This window comes from Cherax quadricarinatus, chromosome 23 (assembly GCF_038502225.1).
Source record: "Cherax quadricarinatus isolate ZL_2023a chromosome 23, ASM3850222v1, whole genome shotgun sequence".
Classification (NCBI taxonomy): domain Eukaryota; kingdom Metazoa; phylum Arthropoda; class Malacostraca; order Decapoda; family Parastacidae; genus Cherax; species Cherax quadricarinatus.
Window position 1 is genome coordinate 17,704,473 of NC_091314.1, and position 22,094 is coordinate 17,726,566.

Consider the following 22,094-nt stretch of genomic DNA (forward strand, 5'->3'; position numbering starts at 1 on the left):
CTGCACTGTACGTCCATTATATTATGCTACTACACTGTACGCCCATTATATTATGCTACTGCACTGTATGTCCATTATATTATGCTACTGCACTGTACGTCCATTATATTATGCACACTGCACTGTACGTCCATTATATTATGCTACTACACTGTACGTCCATTATATTATGCTACTACACTGTACGCCCATTATATTATGCATACTGCACTGTACGTCCATTATATTATGCTACTGCATTGTACGTCCATTATATTATGCATACTGCACTGTATGTCCATTATATTATGCACACTGCATTGTACGTCCATTATATTATGCTACTGCAATGTACGTCCATTATATTATGCTACTGCACTGTACGTCCATTATATTATGCACACTGCACTGTACGTCCATTATATTATGCTACTACACTGTACGTTCATTATATTATGCTACTACACTGTACGCCCATTATATTATGCATACTGCACTGTACGTCCATTATATTATGCATACTGCATTGTACGTCCATTATATTATGCATACTGCACTGTACGTCCATTATATTATGCATACTGCATTGTACGTCCATTATATTATGCTACTGCACTGTGCGTAAAGTAAAAGGACACAAGTGCAACTAATGTGACATTTTATTGCAGCAACGTTTCGCTCTCCAGGAGCTTTGTCAAGCAGTAACGGCTTGTCCAAGCTCCTGGAGAGCAAAACGTTGCCACAATAAAATGTCACATTAGTTGCACTTGTGTCCTTTTACTTTACATATTGAAGATTGAGACACTTATGCAACATATGAGAATCTTTATTCAGGAAACGTTTCGCCACTGCAGCATCATGGGATCTTGTTACAAAGAATTCAACACTTGTTCAACCTTTGGACGAAGACCTACTTCGACTAGTGGATGGTACCACTATGACCCCACCTCCTCCTGCTTCACCTCACCTCACTACAGTATATAAGCCACGTCTACGGCCCTATGCTGTACATTCTACAAGATTGATGGACTGAACACATCGACTCCAGGCTGAGGGACTGATTACCTCAAACTCCTCCTCTCCTTACGCCTTTCTACTTTGTATTGGACTGATGAAGCCACTGTGTGGCGAAAAGTTTCCTGAATAAAGATTCCCATATGTTGCATAAGTGTCTCAATCTTCAACTTGTCGATTTTTCAAACCATTCATCACACACACTTTACATATTGTCGGTAATTCTACCAACATTATTACATACTGTACTGTACGTCCATATTATACATAATGCACTGTACGTCCATTATATTATGCTACTGCATTGTATGCTCATCGTGCACTGGAGACAGACATACATCACCTGACTCTTCACGACACTAGGCTCCCCATATATACTCCTCTCCACAGGTGGCTCTGCATGGAAATAAATGGTATAAAATACCGACGCAATGGAAAAATAAACACAAGCAGTATAATGTGATCCTTTATTGACAACGTTTCGCCAACACAGTGGGCTGTGTTAAGCCACTGTGGCGGTGAAAATTTGTCAACCAAGGTTCGCATTATACTGCATTTGTTTCTACCGTCCATCAAGCGTATTGCACAAGCACCAATCCCCCATAAAGGCCCATCCTGGGTAGTCCTAGTTACACCCACTCATTACAGATCATGTACTGTTTAACGTGATGCTGCCAAGTGTTCGCTTCGATAACAATACTTGGCAGTTTGTTTTACTCATCTACAACTTTGTTGCCAATCCAGTGTTGTAACTTAGCGCTGAATGAATGCTAATGATAAAAATGTTGGAATTATAAGATAATTTTACTGGTGAGTGAAGAAGCAAGTATGGAAGTGTAGGAAAGTGGAGGAGCATTTTGTGGGAGAGCTGTGGAGCAACAGGTGTGGGAGAACTATAGGTGGAGCAGCAGGTGTGGGAGAGCGTCAGGAGCGTGGTAACAAAGAGTGACCTTCAAGTGATTCCTCCCCCCCCCCCCCGCCACAATGCTTCCCTCACCCACACTCTCCCACCTTGCGTGTACTGCTAACTACACGCCAGCCAACACCAAACTCCTACAAACATGCGACCCACAGTGATATAAAAAAATATTAGCTCAGGGTGAATAAGAACATAAGAAAGGATAACTACTGTGGAAGGCCTACTAGCCCATGCTAGGCCGGTCGAACTCACACCCACGCTTCAGTGCGCTATTCGGGAGTTTGTTCCACCCATCCACACCTCTATTAACAAACCAGCGTTTTCCTATAATTTCTCAGAATATTTTTTTTCCAACTTGAATAACCTGCTGCAAGTCCTGTCTCCGTTAGATATTTTTAGCAAGGCAGGAATAAAGGGGATATACACGTCTTCCATTTGTACACTTATCCCCTCTAATTACTATGCCTTTCCAGAGTGCAGATTCAATGCGCTCAGTCCATCCTCGTAGATAAAATTTCGGATGCATGGGAAGCGTCTCCATAAGGTGGATAAACTGCATTTGTCTTCACCCATCTTCACAGTGTTTTATATAATTTTTCTGTCTCCACAATAAAGGTACCCAAATTTTGCACATGTGCTTTAATAATTTACTTGTCGGTTTTGTAAACCAATGACATATTTGCTCAGCTGAGAAGAGATAGTGTTGAAAAGACCTGCCTAGCAAAGACAAAGCAGCCTTGTGACGAATGGTTTAGAAAACCGACAAGTTGAAGAATTGAGACACTTATGCAACACATGGGAAATTTTATTGAAGAAACGTTTCGCCACACAGTGGCTTCATCAGTCCAATACAAAGTAGAAATGGGTAGTGGAGAGTAGTGGAGAGTAGAAGTTTGAGGTAATCAGTCCCTCAACCTGGAATCGATGTGTTCAGTCCATCACTTCCTTCAAACTTTTCTTCAATAAAGATTCCCATGTGTTGCATAAGTGCCTCAATTCTTCAACAAAGCAGCCTGTTTCAGTGCTCCTCTGCAGTGAAAATATAAACACAAATGCAGTGTCCATAACCCTAACACTTATAATTTCGAGGGAATTACTAGTGATATGAGAAAATTCGCCGATGACACGAAGATAGGTAGGATAACTGATTCAACCGTAGATGTCACGGAACTTCATGAGAATTTAGACAAACTCAATTACTGGTCGGAAAAGTGGCAGATGTAGTTCAGTGTAGATAAATGGAAGGTTCAGAAGGACGGGAGTATCCATATATTATAAGCTAAATGACTTAGTACCAAGCCATACAGATTGCGAAAAGGACTTGAGCTTTTTTCAAGGGTTCTTAAGAATGCAAAATGGAACTCTGTGAACAATTAACTAAAATTTCTAATTTATCTCTTCAAACAGGTGTGGTGTCTGATGTGGAAGATTGCTAATGTTTGTAGATGAATGGTTCAGAGAACCGACATGTTGATAAATTAGACACATGTGCAACTCTTGGGTATCTTTATTGAGGAAACGTTTCGCCACACAGGGGCTTCATCAGTCCATACAAAGGAGATTCTCCTTTGTATGGACTGATGAAGTCACTGTGTGGCGAAACGTTTCCTCAATAAAGATACCCAAGAGTTGCACATGTGTCTAATTTATCAACATGGCTAATGTTATTCCTATTTTCAAAGCAGGGGACAAGTTACCTTTAAATTACCGCCCAATAAGCTTGACCTCAATTGTAGGCAAATTACTAGTTAATTATAGCTGACATTATAAGATGCCATCTGGTTAGGCATAATTTGTTTAATGATACTCAGCATGGATTCACGAGAAGCCGTTTCTGCCTAACTAATTTATTAACCCTCTTCAGTAAAGCTTTCGAGGCTGCTGATCACGTTAAAGAATTCGATAGTTTATTTAGATTTTAGTAAGGCAGAGACTGTTAAAGTGGCAGCTCATGGTACTGGGGAAAAAGTGCTGTCATAGATCGAGTCATTGCTCACCATAGGAAGCAAAGTAACAAGTTTTCTAAATCATTCATCACAAAGTAACAAGTGGCGTTCCACAGGGGTCAGTCTTAAGCCCACTGTTGTTTATAGTATATGTCAAAGGATATAGGAAAGTACTTGCTTGGTAATAGGGTAGTTGATGAATGGAACGGTCTACCTAGTAAGGTTATCGAAGCTAAAACCTTGGGTAGTTTCAAATTTAGGTTGGATAAATACATGAGTGAGAGGGGTTGGAATTGAGTGGGACTTGAGCCTTTATATACCCTCTGTGTCCATGTATTGTTTGTAATGGCTTGATAAAGCTCCTGGAGAGCGAAACGTTGCCACAATAAATGTCACATTAGTTGCACTTGTGTCCTTTTACTTTGCATGTGAGTAAACAGAATTATCAAAGCTTATTGCTTGGGCAGCGTTTATTCTGTTAGTGGGTTGGATTTGTGAAAGACCTGCCTAGTATGGGGCCAACAGGCCAACTGCTTCCTCCTTTCTTATGTTCCTATAAGCATACCCAACAATACGTCAGACATCCCCCCCCCCCAAAAAAAAAAATACTTTCTACTGTAGAATGCAAATGCAGGGTAATATGTTACCTCTGTATACATGAAGAGTGCCCCCCCCCCACCCCAAAAAAGGCTATCGTTGAACTGTACAAAATAATACAAACTGACAACTCACCATAGTAAACCATACCACGGGCGGGATTTGAACCCGCAGTCAGTCTCGAAACTCCAGACTCTCTGACCACGGGTTCAAATCCCGCCCGTGGTGTGGTTTGATTTCGTGAGTCAAACTTACCATAGTAAATGTGATAGGCATGATGGTCATAATGCGGCTGGGGGGCTACTAAGTCACCGCCAGCCATGGTGTCCTCGACGAGTTCTTCGTCTGTAGACTCGTCCTCGGGCAATGAGGAGGCAAGAGACACTAGCGAGGAGGTCCTGGAGAGCCACTCACTCGTAGTAGTTGTGGTGGCAGTGCGGTCTGCCTCAGAGGTTATGTTTACACAAGAGAGCGATGCCCACTTATTTGAGATCAAACTATCCGAGCTCGGAGGATTAGATATTGTGGTACACAAGGGTTGCCGCTGATGGTTACCTTGGGCACACAGTCGCAGGTGCAGGCGAGCAATAATACTCAACAGAGCCGTATCTTCGTTGCTCAACACTGAAGACTGATCGGAATGTTGTTGGTTGAAGCGAGTGTTGGAGAGGAGCTCCGTCAGGTGTTGGAGACGGGCTGTCAGATCAGGGTAGGCTTGAGTAAGGTCCCCAAGGGCAGCCAAGGGCCGCAGCAGGGCCGGGTGATGTTCATTAGGTGTAGGAAAGAAGGCCTCGCGAGACAGCGAGTAAGCTATCCTCCTATGTGACCACACGTGGCGGGCAAACAGCCCTTCAGAGAGCTCTGCAGCACTGTGTCGTCGTCTCTCTCTAACACTACTACCAGCCTCACTGTTAACAGAATTTGCCTCTCGGCTCTTCACACCCGAGCACTCGTCAACAACCCTGCCCAAAGATGTGTCACACAAACAAAAATCATCGGCGTGCACCTTGGTGTAAATATCCGGGTGGGAATTGTTTGTGCAAGCGTGATTATTGAGAGAGACAGCTGCAACACTGCTCTCAACACGGCGCGGCCTGGGTAACTGAGCTACTCGCCCGCTGGAACCACCGCTGTCGTCGTCATCGCCGCTACAGTTCTGAACACAACACCCATCTCGACCACATCCACACAAATCGCGCACAGAGTTCACCATGGTTTCTGTAGCTACGCAATAACAATGCACGATTTCCAGCAAGGCACAAAATTTACACTACACAGGCAAGAATTGTAGTAACTGGCGATGCAGACTCCGGGGAGCAGCTGAAGAGGTTTCGCCTACAGGTGTATCAGCGCACAACTGAGTGAGGTAGCCAGCAGGCACGTGGGTATATTGCCAGTGGGCGAACGGGATGCCAGCTACCATGCCAAGCTCAGGGTAGGTATGGTCTGACTCACACCTGGGGAGTAATTAGGGAGAGGGCAGACCAGACTAGGAAGAAACAAGTCTAGTGACGTCACGGTAAATAAAATTACCTTTAAGAACGGAGGAAATAAATGGTATAAAATACCGACACAATGGAAATATAAACACATATGCAGTTTAATGTGATCCTTTATTGACTGCATATGTGTTTATATTTCCAAGAACGGAGGAACACGGCAGCAAACCTATAGGCTCATACTAACCACGATTTCTCGAGTCAGGCTCATACTACATAAGTCCTCCTTGGTATAAACCTTGGTAATAAATACCGACAAGTTGGTTTAGAAAGACACGTAAGCAAACACTATAACATATTTATTAGAAAACGTTTCGGTCCTGGGACCTTGATCACTTGATCAAGGTCCCAGGACCGAAACGTTTTCTAATAAATATGTTATAGTGTTTGCTTACGTATCTTTCTAAACCAAACCTTGGTAATAAATACCGACAAGTTGCCTCGCATGGGCCAGTAGGCCTTCTACAGTGTTCCTCCATTCTTATGTTAAGAACATAAGAACATAAGAACGAAGGAACACTGCAGAAGGCCTACTGGCCCATGCGAGGCAGGTCCAAGTCTCCTACCGGCTTAAGCCAATGCACCGAACCTAGTCAGGTCAGGTCACATTGACTTAAGGGAGGAACACGGCAACCGACCTGTTAGCACAAGCTATCAGGTCTAACTCACACCCACCCACATCTACTCATGTATTTATCCAACCTATTTTTAAAGCTACACAACGTTCTGGCCTCTATAACGGTACTTGGGAGTTTGTTCCACTCATCCACAACTCTATTACCAAACCAGTACTTTCCTATATCCTTCCTGAATCTGAATTTTTCCAACTTAAAACCATTGCTGCGAGTCCTGTCTAGGCTAGATATTTTCAGCACACTATTTACATCCCCTTTATTTATTCCTGTCTTCCATTTATACACCTCAATCATATCCCCCCTAATTCTACGTCTTTCTAGAGAGTGCAGTTTCAGGGCCCTTAGTCTATCCTCATAGGGAAGGTTTCTGATACATGGGATCATCTTTGTCATCCTCCTTTGTACATTTTCCAGAGAATTTATATCCATTCTGTAATACGGTGACCAAAACTGTGCAGCATAATCTAAATGAGGCCTAACCAAGGATGTATAGAGTTGAAGAACAACCTGAGGACTCCTATTATTTATGCTTCTTGATATGAAGCCAAGGATTCTATTAGCTTTATTGCGAACACTTATGCACTGTTGTCTTGGTTTCAGATTACTGCTAACCAGAACTCCTAAATCTTTTTCGCAATCCGTAATATTAAGATCTACATTATTTAGTTTATATGTGGCATGGTTATTGTCCTGTCCAACATTTAGAACTTTGCATTTGTCTATATTAAACTGCATCTGCCACTTCTCCGACCACTGCATCAGTCTATTCAAATCTTCCTGGAGTGCTCGAATGTCCTCGTCACAATGAATTCGACGGCCTATTTTGGTGTCATCGGCAAACTTGCCGATGTCGCTCTTTATGCCCTCATCTATGTCGTTTATGTAGATTGTGAACAGCAGGGGGCCCAACACTGACCCCTGTGGAACACCGCTCGTGACGCTTCCCCACTCTGATTTCTCCCCATTTATGCAAACTCTCTGCTGAACATTAAAATGGTATACAATACCGACAGGTTGGTAGGTAAGACACATAGGCAACAGTTAGGCAACTTTATTCCGAAACGTTTCGCCTACACAGTAGGCTTCTTCAGTCGAATACAGAAAGTAGGCAGGAACAGTAGAGAAGACGATGTAATCAGTCCATCACCCTTAAAGTCGTAGAATTTGAGGTTGTCAGTCCCTCGGCCTGGAGAAGTTCAGTTCCATAGTCAGGAACTATCTGAAGATCAAGCGACAGTGCGGAGACTTAAATACTGTCGGAAGGAGAGGTGCAGAGTAGTAGTAGTAGTGAGAATGTAGCCACTGAAAGGTCAGGTCCCTCTCAGATCCAACAATTCTCACTTGAAAAGTTTGTCCAAGGTGTTTTCTGTATCAAGATGCCAAGTGTTGCAGTGTCTGACAAGATGAACATTAAAATGGTATACAATACCGACAGGTTGGTAGGTAAGACACATAGGCAACAGTTAGGCAACTTTATTCCGAAACGTTTCGCCTACACAGTGAGAATTGTTGGATCTGAGAGGGACCTGACCTTTCAGTGGCTACATTCTCACTACTACTACTACTCTGCACCTCTCCTTCCGACAGTATTTAAGTCTCCGCACTGTCGCTTGATCTTCAGATAGTTCCTGACTATGGAACTGAACTTCTCCAGGCCGAGGGACTGACAACCTCAAATTCTACGACTTTAAGGGTGATGGACTGATTACATCGTCTTCTCTACTGTTCCTGCCTACTTTCTGTATTCGACTGAAGAAGCCTTCTGTGTAGGCGAAACGTTTCGGAATAAAGTTGCCTAACTGTTGCCTATGTGTCTTACCTACCAACCTGTCGGTATTGTATACCATTTTAATGTTCATCTTGTCAGACACTGCAACACTTGGCATCTTGATACAGAAAACACCTTGGACAAACTTTTCAAGTGAGAATTGTTGGATCTGAGAGGGACCTGACCTTTCAGTGGCTACATTCTCACTACTACTACTACTCTGCACCTCTCCTTCCGACAGTATTTAAGTCTCCGCACTGTCGCTTGATCTTCAGATAGTTCCTGACTATGGAACTGAACTTCTCCAGGCCGAGGGACTGACAACCTCAAATTCTACGACTTTAAGGGTGATGGACTGATTACATCGTCTTCTCTACTGTTCCTGCCTACTTTCTGTATTCGACTGAAGAAGCCTACTGTGTAGGCGAAACGTTTCGGAATAAAGTTGCCTAACTGTTGCCTATGTGTCTTACCTACCAAACTCTCTGCTGCCTATTTGTCAACCATGCCTCTATCCAGGAAAAAATTTCTCCTCCTATTCCATGTGCTTTAATTTTCCTCAATAGTCTCTGATGTGGGACCCTGTCAAAAGCCTTACTGAAGTCCATATACACAATATCATATTCATTACCATGATCTACCTCCTCAAATACCTTAGTGAAAAAAGTTAATAAATTCGTAAGGCAGGAACGCCCCTTTGTAAAACCATGCTGAGATTCGTTGATTAATTTATGCTTTTCAAGATGGCTACGAACTGCCTCGGCAATTATTGATTCCATAAATTTTCCCACTATGGAGGTTAGGCTTATGTTCTTATGACATTCCTCAGGTCACGTGCGTCACACCTCACTCTCCGCCTATATATATGCCTTTCTACCTCTGTATGTTAGAAGTGATCAAGGTCCCAGGACCGAAACGTTTTCTAATAAATATGTCATAGTGTTTGCTTACGTGTCTTTCTAAACCAAGTCCTCCTTAAACCCAGTCATTCCCACTGACATGTGTCCAATCGATTCCCAAAACTAACCAAAATGTTTTCTTCAAAACGGTGCTGTTCACCAACTCCAAGGCTGAGGGATTGGTTACCTCATCTTTTGTATATAATTCTTCACATTATGTCCTAGAATCTGTATTGATAAAACCACTGGCTGGCGAAACGTCTACAAATAAAGATACCCAGATGTTGCACATGTGTCTAATTTATCATAAGAACATAAGAACGAAGGAACACTGCAGAAGGCCTACTGGCCCATGCGAGGCAGGTCAAAGTCTCCTACCGGCTTAAGCCAATGCACCCAACCTAGTCAGGTCAGGTCACATTGACTTAAGGGAGGAACACGGCAACCGACCTGGTAGCACAAGCTATCAGGTCCAACTCACACCCACCCACACCCACTCATGTATTTATCCAACCTATTTTTAAAGCTACACGACGTTCTGGCCTCTATAACTGTACTCGGGAGTTTGTTCCACTCATCCACAACTCTATTACCAAACCAGTACTTTCCTGTATCCTTCCTGAATCTGAATTTTTCCAACTTAAAACCATTGCTGCGAGTCCTGTCTAGGCTAGATATTTTCAGCACACTATTTACATCCCCTTTATTTATTCCTGCCTTCCATTTATACACCTCAATCATATCCCCCCTAATTCTACGTCTTTCTAGAGAGTGCAGATTCAGGGCCCTTAGTCTATCCTCATAGGGAAGGTTTCTGATACATGGGATCAACTTTGTCATCCTCCTTTGTACATTTTCCAGAGAATTTATATCCATTCTGTAATACGGTGACCAAAACTGTGCAGCATAATCTAAATGAGGCCTAACCAAGGATGTATAGAGTTGAAGAACAACCTGAGGACTCCTATTATTTATGCTTCTTGATATGAAGCCAAGGATTCTATTAGCTTTATTGCGAACACTTATGCACTGTTGTCTTGGTTTCAGATTACTGCTAACCAGAACTCCTAAATCTTTTTCGCAATCCGTAATATTAAGATCTACATTATTTAGTTTATATGTGGTATGGTTATTGTCCTGTCCAACATTTAGAACTTTGCATTTGTCTATATTAAACTGCATCTGCCACTTCTCCGACCACTGCATCAGTCTATTCAAATCTTCCTGGAGTGCTCGAATGTCCTCGTCACAATGAATTCGACGGCCTATTTTGGTGTCATCGGCAAACTTGCCGATGTCGCTCTTTATGCCCTCATCTATGTCGTTTATGTAGATTGTGAACAGCAGGGGGCCCAACACTGACCCCTGTGGAACACCGCTCGTGACGCTTCCCCACTCTGATTTCTTCCCATTTATGCAAACTCTCTGCTGCCTATTTGTCAACCATGCCTCTATCCAGGAAAAAATTTCTCCTATTCCATGTGCCTTAATTTTCCTCAATAGTCTCTGATGTGGGACCCTGTCAAAAGCCTTACTGAAGTCCATATACACAGTATCATATTCATTACCATGATCTACCTCCTCAAATACCTTAGTGAAAAAAGTTAATAAATTTGTAAGGCAGGAACGCCCCTTTGTAAAACCATGCTGAGATTCGTTGATTAATTTATGCTTTTCAAGGTGGCTACGAACTGCCTCGGCAATTATTGATTCCATAAATTTTCCCACTATGGAGGTTAGGCTTATTGGTCTATAGTTCGAAGCTAAGGACCTGTCACCTGCTTTGAAAATAGGTATCACATTTGCCATTTTCCACTTATCTGGCACCATGCCAGTTTGTAGTGATATGTTGAAAAGATTAGCCAAAGGTGTGCTAAGCTCCTCTTTACATTCCTTTAGAACCCTTGCATACAGTTCATCAGGGCCTGGGGATTTGTTAGGTTTTAATTTATCTATTTGCCTAAGGACCATGTCACTTGTGACCCTAATCGTGCACAGTTTATTATCGTCCTGTTCTACATAATTTATCATTACTGGAATATCGCTGGTATCCTCCTGTGTAAAAACTGAGAGGAAGTATGTGTTAAAAATTCTACACATTTCCTTATCACTGTCAGTGAGCTGACCCGAGGAACTTTTGAGTGGGCCTATCTTGTCCCTGATCTTACTTCTGTATACCTGAAAGAATCCTTTTGGGTTAGTCTTCGATTCTCTTGCAACTTTAACCTCATAATCTGTTTTTGCTTTTCTAATTCCCTTTTTTTATTTCTCTCTTTAACTGAATATATCGATTTCTTAATTGCCCCTCTCCTCTTTTGATTTGCCTATATATGCCTCTCTTTTGACCAATCAGATATTTTAATCTATTGTTCATCCATTTAGGATCATTTTTGTTTGATCTGATTTCCCTATTTGGAACATAATTTGACTGAGCAGCTAGAACTATGCCCTGGAAAGCATCATATCGGCAACCATCACCACCTACCTGACCCTTAGTCAGGTCATTCCAGTTCAGCCCACCTAAGTAATTTTTCAGTCCTATGAAATCAGCCAAGCGAAAGTCAGGGATGGAGACTTGATTGCCATTATTAGGGGAATTCCATGATATATTAAAACTGAGTGATTTGTGATCACTTTCCCCAAGCTCATCATTAATCTCAAGATTATTAATTAGTGTTTCCCTACTGGCAAGAACCAAGTCAAGGAGGTTATTTCCTCTAGTTGGCTCGGTCACAAACTGTTTTAAAAAACAATCCTGGATCGTATCAAGAAAGTCACCTGACTCTAAATTTCCTGTCAAATTGCTCCAGTCAATCTGTCTATAGTTGAAATCTCCCATTACCACAACATTTTCGTATGTAGATGCCTTACGAATTTCGTCCCATCGAAGTTTACTGCACTCCCTTTCAAGATTTGGGGCCCTGTAAATCACACCCAAAATTAGTTTTTCTCGGCCCTCGAGAAGCTGTAACTAAACAGATTCAGTGGCTGACGCTTCTACTTTTATATATTGTCTAACACAACAATTTAAATTGTCTCTGACATACATCGCTACTCCACCACCCTTCCTGTTGACCCTGTCAGTGTGGAATAATTTATAGCCTTGTATGTGACATTCAGAGGGCATCTCTCTATCTTTCAGATTGAGCCAGGTCTCTGTTATAGCAATAATATCTATGTTTCCTGCACTTGCAATTAATCTTAGCTCATCTATCTTATTTCTTACACTCCTGCTATTAGTATAGTAAACCTTAAGGGAGCTAGTCCCTTGCTGTCCCCCTTTGTTTGCTGACCTGATCTATTGTCTTTATTTATAACTTCATGCTGAATGCCTTTTATACATTTACTGATTCCAACCCTAGTGTTGCAACCTGATTGCTTCCCACACACACCCATACCTCTATCTTCTATCAGTTTAAAATCATAGGCATTTCACCAATGGCCTTCTCAATTGAGTTTGCAAGTGCTTCCACCCCAGCCCCAGAGAGATGTACCCCATCCCTTGCATACATATCATGTTTGCCATAAAAGTTGTTCCAGTTGTCAATGAATGGGATTGCAAGTTCCTTGCAGTATCTGTCTAGCCAGCAATTTACACCAATTGCCCTAGACAACCATTCATTTCCTACTCCCCTTCTAGGCAAGATGCTACATATGATTGGGACCCCTCCCTTAGACTTAATGAAATCTATAGCTGACCTGTACTTACCTAGCAGCTCTTCTCTCCTACCCTTCCCAACATCATTTCCACCAGCACTGAGACAAATAATGGGCTTGTTCCCATTACCTGACATGATATTATCCAGCCTGTTAACTATGTCCCCAACACCAGCTCCAGGGAAGCACACTCTATCTCTCATCTTCTTATTCCTATTACAAAAAGCACGGTCAATATATCTTACCTGAGAGTCACCAACCACAAGAATGCGCTTACCTCTGTTAGCAGGGGCAGTAGTATCCTTACCTTCACTGGCCACTGAAGTACATTCATCCTGAAGAACAGAGAAGCGATTTCCTACCTTCAGATCTTCACTCTTAACTTTCCTTATTCTGATTCTCCTCCCATTACTGGTTACCACTCGCCACTTGTAGCAGGTGCTGGACTGCACCTCACTGCTGGTAGCCGTTGCTACCTCCCCACCTACAGCCTCCTCACAGCGAGAGACAGACTGCACCTCACTACTAGAAGCCTCATTCCCCACAACTCCAGCCACCTCACACTCTCTCCCAGACCCAATGAGGTGAACCTTCAGCCTCCTAATCTCCTCCTGGAGAAACAATTTATCATGGATAAAGAATTTGAATCACGATAAAGAATTTGATATTATTTACTTAGATTTTAGTAAGGCTTTTGATAGAGTTCCGCACCAAAGACTGTTAAAGAAAGTGGCAGCTCATGGCATTGGGGGAAAAGTGCTCTCGTGGATCGAGTAATGGCTCACAGACAGGAAGCAGAGTGTGTCCATAAATGGGGTTGATAAATTAGACACATGTGCTGCTCTTGGGTATCTTTATTGAGGAAACGTTTCGCCACACAGTGGCTTCATCAGTCCACACAAAGGAGAATCTTGAAAAACAGGAGGAGAGTGAGGTAATCAGTCCCTCAACCTTGAGTCGATGTGGTCAGTCCATAAATCTTGGACTGATGGACTGACCACATCGACTCAAGGTTGAGGGACTGATTACCTCACTCTCCTCCTGTTCTTCAAGATTCTCCTTTGTATGGACTGATGAAGCCACTGTGTGGCGAAACGTTTCCTCAATAAAGATACCCAAGAGTAGCACATGTGTCTAATTTATCAACATGTCGGTTCTCTGAACCATTCATCTATAAATGGGGTTAAATCCGATTGGGGATCTGTAACAAGTGGCGTTCCACAGGGTCCGTCTTGGGTCCGTTGTTGTTTATAATATATATCAATGATCTTGATGAGTTGATAAATTAGACACATGTGCAACTCTTGGGTATCTTTATTGAGGAAACGTTTCGCCACAGTGGCTTCATCAGTCCATAAGAATGGAGGAACACTGCAGAAGGCCTACTGGCCCATGCGAGGCAGGTCCTTTGCCAAGCCGTAACGGCTTGACAAAGCTCCTACAGAGAGAAACGTTGCCACAATAAAATGTCACATTAGTTGCACTTGTGTCCTTTTACTTTACATATTGTCGGTAATTCTACCAACATTATTACAACATATGGGAATCTTTATTGAAGAAACGTTTCGCCACAGTGGCTTCATCAGTCTTATACAAAACAGGAAGGTATAAGGAGAGTAGGAGTTTGATCTAATCAGTCCCTCAGCCTGGAGTCGGTGTGTTCAGTCCATCAATCTTGTAGAAAGTACAGCACATGGCCGTAGCAGTGGCTTATATACTGTAGTCAGGTGAGGTGAAGCAGGAGGAGGCGGGGTCTTCTTTAATAAAGATTCCCATATGTTGCATAGTTGTCTTAATTTTGTAGATGAAAATTAAGACATCACTCATATGTCAGACACTACATCATCATGGGATCTTGATACAAAGAATTCTTCAAAACTTGTCCAATTTTTGGACGAAGACCTACTTAGACCCTACTAGGCAGACCATTCCACTCATCAACTGCCCTATTACCAAATCTAAACTTATCTAATTTGAATCCATTATTACGGGTTCTCTCTTGGAGAGATATCCTCAATACCTTATTTATATCCCCTTTGTTGATACCCATCTTCCACTTGTACACTTCGATCATGTCTCCCCTCATTCTTCGTCTTACATGTGAATGTAATTTAAGGGACTTCAATCTTTCTTCATACGGAAGATTTCTAATGCTATAAATTAATTTTGTCATTCTTCGCTGAATGTTTTCTAACGAATTTATATCCATTCTGTAATATTGAGACCAGAACTGAGCTGCGTAATCTAGGTGAGGCCTTACTAATGATGCATAAAACTGTAGTATAACCTCTGGACTTCTGTTGCTTACACTTCTTGATATAAATCCCAATAATCTGTTTGCCTTATTACGTACGCTTAGGCATTGCTGTCTTGGGTTAAGGTTGCTGCTTACCATAACCCCGAAGTCCTTTTCGCAATCTGTATGGCTAAGTTCTACGTAATTTAACTTCTATGTGCTAAGGTTGTGGACACTCCCCAGCTTCAGAAACTTGCATTTATCTACAATGAACTGCATGTCACTTTTCTGACCACGAATTTTGTCTAAATTCTTCTGAAGTTCCGTGACATCTACGTTTGAATCAATTATCCTACCTATCTTCGTGTCATCGGCGAATTTGCTCGTATCACTTGTAATTCCCTGATCAAGGTCATTGATATATATTATAAACAACGGGCCCTGTGGAACGCCACTTGTTATAGATCCACACTCGGATTTAACACCATTTAAGCACACTCTCTGGTCAGTCCATCAATCTTGATGGACTGACCACATCGACTCAAGGTTGAGGGACTGATTACCTCATTCTTCTCCTGTTCTTCACGATTCTCCTTTGTATGGACTGATGAAGCCACTGTGTGGCGAAACGTTTCCTCAATAAAGATACCCAAGAGCTGCACATGTGTCTAATTTATCATCGAGAATGTGTAAGAATGGTATATAATACCGACAAGATGAAATTAAGACACATGTGCAACATCTGGGTATCTTTATTGTAGACGTTTCGCCATCCAGTGGCTTTATCAATACAAATTCTAGGACATAGCTTGAAGACAGTAGGACTATATACAGAAGATGAGGTAATCAGTCCCTCAACCTAGGAGTAGGTGCGAAGAGCACCATAGTCGTGGAGATTCTGAAGCAGAAGAAAGGAGCTTGGCGCTTATATAGTAACGTCAGGTGTAGCAGACGAGGGCATAGTCACATGTTGCACATGTGTCTTAATTTCATCTTGTCGGTATTATATACCATTCTTACACAACTTGTCAGACACTGCAACATCATGGAATCTTGATTCTGAGGACATGTACATAACCTTCACGACTACGACAACTACTACTACAACTAACCCATCTCTTTGGGAAGGACCTACTTCCACTGGGGAATCCCGCCTACCAGTGACTATGCCCTCGTCTGCTACACCTGACGTTACTATATAAGCGCCAGGCTCCTTTCTTCTGCTTCAGAATCTCCACGACTATGGTGCTCTTCGCACTTACTCCTAGGTTGAGGGACTGATTACCTCATCTTCTGTATATAATAGTCCTACTGTCTTCAAGCTATGTCCTAGAATTTGTATTGATAAAGCTACTGGATGGCGAAACGTCTACAATAAAGATACCCAGATGTTGCACATGTGTCTTAATTTCATCATCGAGAATCCAGGCTGATGAAAGTTAAGACACATGTGCAACATGTGGTTATCTTTATTGTAAACGTTTCGCCATCCAGTGGCTTTATCAATACAAATTCTTGGACATAATTAGAAAACAGAAGAACTATATACAAAAGATGAGGTAATCAGTCCCTCAGCCTTGGAGGTGGTGTTTACAACACCGTGGTAGTAGAGAATCTCTACGACCACGGTGTTGTAAACACCACCACCCAGGCGGAGGGACTGATTACCTCATCTTTTGTATATAGTTCTTCTGTTTTCTAATTATGTCCAAGAATTTGTATTGATAAAGCCACTGGATGGCGAAACGTTTACAATAAAGATAACCAGATGTTGCACATGTGTCTTAACTTTCATCTTGTCGGTATTGTATACCTGCCTTGCACAATCCATGCTGAGTATCATTAATCAAATTATGCTTATCCAGAGGGCATCTTAAAATACCAGCTATAATTGACTCTAGTAATTTGCCTACAATTGAGGTCAGGCTTATTGGGCGGTAATCTGATGGTAACGACTTGTCCCCTGCTTTAAAAATAGGAATAACATTAGCCATCTTCCACATTTCAGACACTACACCTGTTTGAAGAGATAAATTAAAAATATTAGTTAATGGAAGTAGGTCATACCCAAGGAATGTCACCACCTGCACCAAATATGAGGGTTACCACCACCTGCACCAGACAGGGGGGTCGCCACCACCTGCACCAGACAGGGGGGTCACCACCACCAGCCATTAGGGTCACCACCACCTTCACCAGACAGGAGGGTCACCACCACCTTCACCAGACAGGAGGGTCACCACCACTTGCAACAGAAAAGAGGGTCACCACCTGCACCATACACGTGGGTCACCACCTGCACCAGACAGGAGGGTCACCACCTGCACCAGGCAGGAAGGTCACCACCTGCACCAGACCAGAGGGTTACCACCTGCACCAGACAGGAGGGTCACCACCTGCACCAGACAGGAGGGTCACCACCTGCACCAGACAGGAGTCACTACTACCTGCAGCAGACAGGAGGGTCACCACTACCTGCACCAGACACTTGGGTCACCACCTACACCAGATTGGAGGGTCACCACTGCACCAGACAGGAGGGTCACCACCACCTGCACCAGACAGGAAGGTCATCACCTGCACCAGACAGGAGGGTCACCAACTGCACCAGATAGGAGTCACTACTACCTGCACTAGATGAGGGGCACTACTACCTGCACCAGACAGGTCACCACTACCTGCACCAGACAGGAGGGTCACCACTACCTGTACCAAACAGGAGGGTCACCACTACTTGCACCAGACACGTGGGTCACCACCTGCACCAGACAGGAGGGTCACCACCTGCACAAGACAGGAGGGTCACCACCTCCACCAGACAGCAAGGCTACCACCTGCAGCAGACAGGAGGGTCATCACCTGCACCAGACAGGTGAGTCATCACCTGCAGCAGACAGGAGGGTCACCACCTGCACCAGACAGGAGGGTCACCACAAAATGCCCGAGACAGGTGGGTCACCACCACCTGCAGCAGACAGGAGGGTCACCTGCACCAGACAGGTGGGTCACCACCTGCACCAGACAGGAGGGTCACCAACTGCACCAGACAAAAGGGTCACCACCTGAATCAGACAAGATGGTCACCACCACCTGCACCAGACAGGTGGTCACCACCTGCACCAGACAGGAGGGTCGTCACCACCTTCACCAGACAGGAGGGTCACCACCACCTGCACCAGACAGGAGGGTCACCACCACCTGCACCAGACAGGTGGATAACCACTACCTGCACAAGATAGGAGGGTCATCAATACCTGCACCAGACAGGCGGGTCACCACTACCTGCACCAGACAAGCGGGTCACCACCACCTGCACCAGACAGGTGGGTCACCACAACCAGCACCAGACAGGTGGGTCACCACCACCTCCACCAGACAGGAGGGTCACCATCACCAGACAGGTTGGTCACCACCACCTGCACCAGACAGGAGGGTTACCACCACCTACACCAGACAGGAGGGTCACCACCACCTGCACCAGACACAAGGGTCACCACCACCTGCACCAGACACAAGGGTCACCACCACCTGCACCAGACAGGTGGGTCACCACCACCAGACAGGTGGGTCACCACCACCTGCACCAGACAGGAGGGTCACCACCACCTGCACTAGATAGGAGGGTCACAACCACCTGCACCAGATAGGTGGGTCACCACCACATGCACCAGAGAGGCGAGTCACCACCACCTGCACCAGACAGGCGGGTCACCACCACCTGCACCAGACAGGTGGGTTACCACCACCTGCACCAGACAGGAGGGTTACCACCACCTGCACCAGACAGGAGGGTCACCACCACTTGCACCAGACAGGCGAGTCACCACCACCTGCACCAGACAGGAGGGTCACCACCACCTGCACCAGACAGGAGGGTCACCACCACCTGCACTAGATAGGAGGGTCACCACCACCTGCACCAGATAGGTGGGTCACCACCACATGCACCAGAGAGGCGAGTCACCACCACCTGCACCAGAGAGGCGAGCCACCACCACCTTCACCAGACAGGAGGGTCACCACCACCTGCACCAGACACAAGGGTCACCACCACCTGCACCAGACACAAGGGTCACCAACACCTGCACCAGACAGGTGGGTCAAAACCACATGCACCAGACAGGTGGATGACCACTACCTGCACCAGACAGGAGGGCCACCACCACCTGCACTGGACAGGTGGGTCACCACCACATGCACCAGACAGGAGGGTCACCAAGACAGGAGGGTCACCACCACATGCACCAGACAGGCGGGTCACCACCACCTACCCCAGACAGGCGGGTCACCACAACCTGCACCAGACAGGTGGGTCACCACAACCTGCACCAGACAGGGTCACCACAACCTGCACCAGACAGGCGGGTCACCACAACCTGCACCAGACAGGTGGGTCACCACAACCTGCACCAGACAGGTGGGTCACCACAACCTGCACCAGACAGGCGGGTCACCATCACCTCCACGAAACAGGTGGGTCACCACCAACTGCACCAGACAGGTGGGTCACCACCACCTGCACCAGACAGGTGGGTCACCATCACCTCCACGAAACAGGTGGGTCACCACCACATGCACCAGACAGGCGGGTCACCACCACCTGCACTAGACAGGAGGGTCACCACCACCTGCACCAGACAGGTGGGTCACCACCTGCACCAGACAGGTGGGTCACCACCTGCACCAGACAGGTGGGTCACCACCACCTGCACCAGACAGGTGGGTCACCAACACCTGCACCAGACAGGTGGGTCACCACCACCTGCACCAGACAGGTGGGTCACCACCACCTGCACCAGACAGGTGGGTCACCACCTGCACCAGACAAGTGGGTCACCACCTGCACCAGACAGGTGGGTCACCACCACCTCCACCAGACAAGTGGGTCACCACCACCTCCACCAGACAGGTGGGTCACCACCACCTCCACCAGACAGGTGGGTCACCACCACCTCCACCAGACAGGTGGGTCACCACCACCTCCACCAGACAGGTGGGTCACCACCACCTCCAGACAGGTGGGTCACCACTACCTCCACCAGACAGGTGGGTCACCACCACCTGCACAAGAGAGGCGGGTCACCACCACCTGCACCAGACAGGCGGGTCACCACCACCTGCACCAGACAGGTGGGTCACCACCTGCACCAGACAGGCGGGTCACCACCACCTGCACAAGACAGGTGGGTCACCACCACCTCCACCAGACAGGTGGGTCACCACCACCTCCACCAGACAGGTGGGTCACCACCTGCACCAGACAGGTGGGTCACCACCACCTGCACCAGACAGGTGGGTCACCACCACCTGCACCAGACAGGTGGGTCACCACCACCTGCACCAGACAGGTGGGTCACCACCACCAGACAGGTGGGTCACCACCACCTGCACCAGACAGGTGGGTCACCACCTGCACCAGACAGGTGGGTCACCACCTGCACCAGACAGGTGGGTCACCACCTGCACCAGACAGGCAGGTCACCACCTGCACCAGACAGGCGGGTCACCACCACCTGCACCAGACAGGCGGGTCATCACCACCTGCACCAGACAGGCGGGTCACCACCACCTGCACCAGACAGGCGGGTCACCACCACCTGCACCAGACAGGCGGGTCACCACCACCTGCACCAGACAGGCGGGTCACCACCACCTGCACCAGACAGGCAGGTCACCACCACCTGCACCAGACAGGTGGGTCACCACCTGCACCAGACAGGTGGGTCACAACCACCTGCACCAGACAGGTGGGTCACCACCACCTGCACCAGACAGGTGGGTCACCACCACCTGCACCAGACAGGCAGGTCACCACCACCTGCACCAGACAGGTGGGTCACCACCTGCACCAGACAGGCGGGTCACCACCACCTGCACCAGACAGGCGGGTCACCACCACCTGCACCAGACAGGCGGGTCACCACCACCTGCACCAGACAGGTGGGTCACCACCACCTCCACCAGACAGGTGGGTCACCACCACCTGCACCAGACAGGTGGGTCACCACCACCTGCACCAGACAGGTGGGTCACCACCACCTGCACCAGACAGGTGGGTCACCACCACCTGCACAAGACAGGTGGGTCACCACCACCTGCACCAGACAGGTGGGTCACCACCTGCACCAGACAGGTGGGTCACCACCTGCACCAGACAGGCGGGTCACCACCTGCACCAGACAGGCGGGTCACCACCACCTGCACCAGACAGGCGGGTCACCACCACCTGCACCAGACAGGCGGGTCACCACCACCTGCACCAGACAGGCGGGTCACCACCACCTGCACCAGACAGGTGGGTCACCACCACCTGCACCAGACAGGCGGGTCACCACCACCTGCACCAGACAGGCGGGTCACCACCACCTGCACCAGACAGGCGGGTCACAACCACCTGCACCAGACAGGTGGGTCACCACCTGCACCAGACAGGCAGGTCACCACCACCTGCACCAGACAGGTGGGTCACCACCTGCACCAGACAGGCGGGTCACCACCACCTGCACCAGACAGGCGGGTCACCACCACCTGCACCAGACAGGCGGGTCACCACCACCTGCACCAGATAGGTGGGTCACAACCACCTGAACCAGACAGGTGGGTCACCACCACCTGCACCAGACAGGCGGGTCACCACCACCTGCAGTAGACAGGTGGGTCACCACCACCTGCACCAGACAGGTGGGTCACCACCTGCACCAGACAGGTGGGTCACCACCTGCACCAGACAGGCGGGTCACCACCACCTGCACCAGACAGGCGGGTCACCACCACCTGCACCAGACAGGCGGGTCACCACCACCTGCACCAGACAGGTGGGTCACAACCACCTGCACCAGACAGGTGGGTCACCACCACCTGCAGTAGACAGGTGGGTCACCACCACCTGCACCAGACAGGTGGGTCACCACCACCTGCACCAGACAGGCGGGTCACCACCACCTC

At 46.6% G+C, this 22,094-nt stretch overlaps 1 protein-coding gene across 9 annotated transcripts in view; it reads right to left on the reverse strand.

Annotated features, from left to right (window-relative positions):
- The window catches only part of gus (splA/ryanodine receptor domain and SOCS box containing gustavus), an 843,229-nt gene that overhangs the window by 71,794 nt on the left and 749,341 nt on the right, over positions 1 to 22,094 (reverse strand). Inside the window, exon 1 of one of the 9 annotated variants that reach the window (XM_070087990.1) lies at positions 4,711 to 5,823. The exons of the other annotated variants lie outside the window; for them this stretch is intronic. Within the exon in view, the coding sequence (XP_069944091.1) occupies positions 4,711 to 5,668 (958 nt within the window). The 5' untranslated portion in view covers positions 5,669 to 5,823. Of the gene's footprint in view, positions 1 to 4,710; positions 5,824 to 22,094 lie in introns of those variants that run through there. 9 annotated transcript variants of the gene reach the window in all.